Source organism: Saccopteryx bilineata, chromosome 1 (genome assembly GCF_036850765.1).
Source record: "Saccopteryx bilineata isolate mSacBil1 chromosome 1, mSacBil1_pri_phased_curated, whole genome shotgun sequence".
Taxonomy (NCBI): domain Eukaryota; kingdom Metazoa; phylum Chordata; class Mammalia; order Chiroptera; family Emballonuridae; genus Saccopteryx; species Saccopteryx bilineata.
The window spans coordinates 397210504-397216907 of NC_089490.1; the positions used below are offsets into that span (position 1 = coordinate 397210504).

The 6404-nt window shown below is 44.3% G+C and overlaps 1 protein-coding gene across 1 annotated transcript; it reads left to right on the plus strand.

Annotated features, from left to right (window-relative positions):
* Window positions 1-900: 900 nt before the first annotated feature.
* On the plus strand, window positions 901-3059 carry LOC136320899 (mammaglobin-A-like). The gene is made up of 3 exons (XM_066254044.1): window positions 901-997; window positions 1378-1565; window positions 2885-3059. Exons 1-3 carry the CDS (start codon window positions 943-945, stop codon window positions 2921-2923), a joined length of 282 nt encoding a protein of 93 aa, XP_066110141.1. The 5' UTR covers window positions 901-942; the 3' UTR covers window positions 2924-3059.
* Window positions 3060-6404: the final 3345 nt, after the last annotated feature.

Genomic DNA, 6404 nt, shown 5'->3' on the forward strand with positions numbered 1-6404 from the left:
AATTAGACACCCACTGTATCCCAATTGTCACCCACAGTCCAGAAGAGCGCAGGTCATGCTCTCTAGAAGATGAACAGGGAGGAAAGAGCCATGAGGTCAGGTCCTCGTCACCAGGACACAGGTGAACACTGGAGCCATTGGGTCCCGGGAAGGTGAACCCAAAGATTCAAGGCCATGATCTGACAACAGCAGTGGGTTCTCTTTGGAGTGTTATTGGGAGTAAATAGTTTCAACTAAAAGGCCCCCAGGCAGGGATAATGGAGAAGACTTCACATGGAGCAAAGGCCTTGAGTAGAACACCGTGGGGCCTGCACAGAAATCTACCTGGAGGTCCCATAGAGCTGCTGTGCAGATCAAGGTTACTGGAATCCACTTGACTCATAAAGTAAAGTCCGTAAGTGTTAAACTAAGGAGATCAGTAGAGTTGAGAGCTCTCTGATCCCACAACACCTACCTCCCCACCCATCTCTGCTACCCACTAGCTGTGTGGCTATGATCAAGTCACTTGAGTTCTTCTGTCGCATTGCCTATAGCTGGACAGAGATGATATGTCTACCTCATGGGAGGGAGAGCACACATCAGTTTGCTCAGGGGAATCAGTCTGTGCTGCTGCCTTGGCATTCCGTCCATTTAGTGACGGACCTTTTACATCAATTTCATCTACTGAAATGACCATTGCTACAGATAGAAAAAAATTGACAGTTTCTAAACTCTGTGTCCTTTGTTTCTACACACAAAGCACAGACTGGCTGGGTTCTGGTGGATTTCCACAGTCCTTTCCTGGGTCAGTGCCAGGTGTGTCCGGTGACTTGTTCCTTCATCCATGGGAGGGGTCAAGGTGGCCTCCTAGAGAATAAAAGGAGGAGTTTGGGCACTCACCTCCAAAGTGAGATCCTTTTCTTCTGTCACACCACAGGGACCAGCCAGAGCCACTGCGGGACCATGAAGCTGCTCCCAGTCCTTGTCCTCGCTGCCCTCCCCTTTTACTGCTACGCAGGTGAGTACGCATGGGGCGGGGCTTGGGGGGCTTTGTTGGCAGGGCCACTGTGAGACATCTTTGCTCCCCACACCCCAGGACAGGGCACCTCACTTCTCTAGTTTGTAGTTATCTGTGTGTCTGTGTGTGTGTCTGTGCATGTGAAACAAGGAAGCTGTGTGTGTGTGTGTGTGTGTGTGTGTGTGTGTGTAACAAGGAAGTAGTGTGAGGGCTTAAAGAATACCCAGATCCTGAGTTACTGTCCGAGGACTCAGACCATTCCCCGTCATCTTTCTGAATGGACGTGCAGCTGGGATGTGGGAGAAGGACAAGCATCACGGCTGCCCAACAAGGAGTTCATGCCTCTGTGACTGAGCAGCTTTTGCACGCTTTCATCCCAGGTTCTGGCTGCACACTTATGACCCAGGTGATCAATCAGGCAATTGACCCTGAAGTGAGTGCGGATCAATACATAGAAAATTTCAGAGAGTTCATAATGAATAGAGAAGCAGAAAAGGCCTTAAGACAAGCGAAGCAGTGCTTTCTCCAGCAGAGTAAAGAAACTCTGACAAATTATCAAGTGTTGGAGGTACGTTTGGATTTTTCTTAACGGCTTTAAACCACTAGACAGAAACAGACAATGTCAAAGTTGGTTATTAATTTCTTCAAAGCTAGTGTTGTTCACAGTTTATTTTATTTGAGTGAATTTTATTGTTGGTGAGTGTGAGTACTCTGACACCAGGAAAGCCATCCAAGCTGGTGTTGGGGAGCCTGTGCACTTTGTGGAATCTCCAGTGAGTGATTACTGGAAATGCGAGAAGGAAAAGGGTGTTTGGCCAAAGGCTTACCTTCCCTCAGTACAGCGGTGTGCAGGGGAGGGCGGTGAGGAAGTGGGAGATGTTAGGTGTGGAGAGTTGATCATTAGCTGATCACAAGGTTTAGGACAGTGTTCCCCAACCCCCAGGCCATGGACCGGTACCGGTCGTAAGCCATTTGGTACCGGTCCGCAGAGAAAGAATAAATAACTTACATTATTTTTATTTTATTTATATTTAAATTTGAACAATGTTGTATTTTTTTAAAATGACCAGATTCCCTCTGTTACATCAGTCTAAGACTCGCTCTTGATCCTTGTCTTATAAGTTCGACAATTATATTTATAATACCACAGTTTTTACACCGGTCGCATAATTTTATTTTGTGCATTTATCTGTCCCACCCTAAAAGCCAGTCCGTGAAAATATTTTCTGACATTAAACTGGTCCGTGGCCCAAAAAAGGTTGGGGACCACTGGGCTAGGAGATTGGTTGCACTGCTGGGTGAATATTTTTCCCACAACTAGTCTGAATATTTATAGTGCAGAGATGGGTGTTATGTGTATTTATCACAATTAAAACTTAAAAAATATTAACAATATCTTCAATCGAAGATGAGAAACTATTTAAAAAGAAAACACTAAATCAGACAAATCTGTAAGAGTGAACATCTGGAAAGTTTAGTAGCCTAAAAAAGGATAGGGTGTGGGCATCTGTCCATTTGCCCTAGTTCTTAACATGCAGGCCATGCAGGAGCTCAAACTGCACGCTGCCTCGTATTTGGGCTGAGGTACTGAAAACTGACAACACAGTGTATTTATTGGGTAAGTTCTTGAAGAAGAGGAAACATACAGGGAAAATCAGCAAAGGGATCCCCGCTGGGGAAGTGCTGGAAGCACCAGCCCCTCTGGCATCAGCAGAGGTCTCCTGAGCGGGAGGACACAGCACAGAATTCCAATGTTACCTCCACCACCAGCTCTCTGCCGCTGAGTGTGGACCAATCTGGGGATAAGATAGAGGAAATGTTTGTTTTTCAGGATTGTCCTTTGTTAGAAGAACTGACATGTAAGCGATGACTGTTTTTGTTTTCCAGGATGCAATATACAATAGTGTTTGGTGTAAGCCATTTTAACTTTGCACCAGACCTTTGGCTCAGACTACAGGGAATGATCAGAAACCGACTGACGATGAGTAGAAACCACGACTTAGCACCCTCTTCTGTCATTTAATCTACAGACTGCAAGACAATTGTTGAAACCTCACATACATTTTCCCTTCAATAAAGCATCTGCAAACCTAACGCTCTTCCTTGGTGATTGACTAGCACGGGGGTTTTAGAGACACAATCACACACATGCTGCTCATGTGCGCACACGCCTGTACACAGTTCTCATCACAGAACTCATGAATGGAGGGTTGAGAATCAGAAAGGCACTCTGTCCCTCAGCATCTCCTGCCTGTCATGGACCCGGTGCATTGAAAAGCGATGCTCTCTCCTCATCATCCCACCTTCCTGGTCCATCTGAGCACTGTGGGCTCTCAGATCTTGTGTCTGCATCTGCTCAGCTTCCTGTCCCGGATCCACTGCTGTCCCCGTGTCCACACCGTATCCCGCTGACCACTCAGACTCCTCTCTGGGTGTTGTCTGTCCCTGACCAGAGGCGCAGCGAGGAGACAGAAGCAGTAACAGAAGTGACTCAGGCAAAGCCAGGTTGAATCCTGTCTTGATCGGAAAATTAATGTGTGACCTCAATTTTGAATTTTAAGAACATTTCACTACAATTTATTTACCCTATTATGGATATCTTTCGTCCTTCTTTCAAATATGTGACTGTCCCTGGTCATGGCCTGCAGGGGGCAGTGTGGTCCACCCTTTCATCCCACAGTGACCAACCAGCAGTGAGGTTGGAATTCCCTGGGAAAGAAGCAAAGTGAGTGATTTTAACTCGGACTCAGCTCTCCTCACTGTGACCCGTCCCCACTATCCTGACACCAGGGGTGGGTGACGAGTGCCCTCTGCTCACACCAGCACGGGTCCCTCTCACCCAACATGAGCCCTGACCTCTTCTAAGGACAACTCAGCTCCCGCCAGGGCTGACTTCCACTAGTCATAACCCAAACAGGGAACGAGGCAGACAATACCTTTTGGTCCCACAATAGTGTTACAATGTCTTTTAAAATGTTAATCAAAAGCGAATATAGTAATAGTGAATATGCACCAATGAACCTCTGTGGATATATGCATCTTTATATTAATTTCTTTATAAGATATGTTATTTAACATGTTTTTACGAAGAAGAGGCCATAAGTACCAAAGATTCAATAAGTCATATGAGGAAGTTCCTCCCATTTCTTCAAATCAACTGCAGCCAGTGACACCATTAGGTACCGGCAAAAGGACCCTTTCCCAGGACCTATCCTTTACACTTTATTTGTTATATACATATGTGCATACATGTGCACACACACACAAACACACTTATTAAGAACTCATGGGCCATGCTAAGTGTTGGTTCTCTGAGGCATTTACAGAAGTTTGCGTTTGCTCAGATGAGCCCTGGGCCACCTGGGAGGAGCCTGTCCTGGTCATGCTGCAGTGGGCCTGTCTACTGAGAAGAAGAAGGTCCTGTTGGGGAGTCATAAGGGGAGATAGGGCTGTAGTCCCTGGATCCCCATTGCCCAGTCCGACCGGATACCGGCTTGCAAGGGAGGAAAGGCCTAAGGATTCTGAGCAATGGCAGCTCCGAGGGGGGACAGGAGCAGGAGGCAGAGTCACAGGTGAAGCCTGATTGGGTGGCCAGGAAGCTCCTACCTCCTGGAACTCTGTACTGTGCTCACTTTGGACTCATCCAGCCTCAGCACAGCCCTGGGCTGCCTCGGGGGAGGGAGGGCTCATTTACATGCTCCTGTCTGTCCCAGGTGCACTTCTCATCTGATGATACTTTAGGAGGTGTCACTCAGAGGACTTTTGTTGTGTTTCTAAGAAGAGTTGGTATGAACGATGTGGATTGTGCTGAGAACACCAGTGAGTGCCAGGGGGCCAGGCCCACCAGGGTGCGGGCAGAGATGCTGGAGCCTGGGCGGAGCAGCGCCAGCTCCAGAGAGCCCATGCCAAGGAATAGGGTGAGGTCCCCAGCAGCCTATGTGCGTGAAGCCACGAGTGTATCATTGCGTCTCTGTAAAACCCCCGTGTTAGTCAATCACCAAGAAAGAATGTTAGGTTTGCAGATGGTTTATTGAAGAAACTAAAATATTTCTTTTATTTTGGGTGTTTTAATTTTAAATTCTCCTCATTCTTAATTGAGAAGCTGTTAATTAAAAGAAAATTTAATCATGGTAAATGCACATAACATAAATGTTACCCTTCTCTGCACTTTAAATGCACAGTTTCGTCGAGTTAGGAACATTCACTCTGCAGAGCAACCAATCTGGACCTTCTCATCACCTAATGTGCAAGTCTATACCCTTAGCATCTCTCATTTTCTTACCACCCACCACCGCAAGCTACATTTCTACCTTCTGTTCTTAGAGATGTTTTACTCCACAAAATGCAACAATTGTCTTTTTATGACTGGCTTATTTCTTTTATCATACTTCCTCAAGGTTTATCCATGTGGTCAGAAACCCCGGGTCTGAAGAATTTAGTGATGGACACTTATCTTTGTGCTGTGGCAATATTGCCAAATAGTTACCCAGGGGACGTTGTGAATGGAACACTAGGGTAAGGAATGCCTGCTGGAAATAACTACACAGTCTCTGTTATAAACAGCAGGAATAGCTCATTGTTTAACTACTGATGTGTTTTTCATCAATGACATCACTCGTGGCAGAGTCACAGCCATGGTTTCCACTTATGACTCACGGGACTGTAATGAATTAACGGTCATGAAGTTCCGGAACCACAGGTTCTACAAATATTACAAACAACTTATGGTAGTAAATTTGAAAATTTAAATGAAATGAGCACATATTTCTTGGGAGATATAAAATATCTTAGATTTACTTAAAAAGAAGAAGAAAACCTGCAAGCTGTAGATATATAAAAATATGGATTTGTAATTTAAAACCTCACAAAGCATATTGTAGGATACTTTAAACAATTTTGTGAAGAAGCAAACATTGAATACAAAAAACTTTTAGGATGTTCAAAAGTTCGATGCCTCCCTCTGACACCTGCTATAAAGCGTATTCTACAATTATTTGGGACTCTCCGTTCATATTTTTCAAGTTTAGACAGATGTCCTAAAATTCTGCAATCATTTTTCAATAATAAAATATCTGAGATATTAATGTATTTTGTACATAATCAAGCATCTGTTTGTCACAAAACGGTTCAAAAGATTGAAGATGAACACATTTCAGCTATGGAAGTTCGTCTTATTTGAATGACTTTATCCTTCAATATAAATTTTGTTTATCAAAGAAGTGCAGAATTTTTATCAGACATGTTTTCAATATATCAAAGAATGGTCTGAAGCAAACATTACAAGAAATAACAGTTTTCAATGGTGTTTTTTTACTTCATTGCAAGTATATTGGACAGATATTGAATCTTGTCTTGAGTTTTTATCTAAAGAAATGCAAATATCAAAATAGATGACAATTGTCTCTGA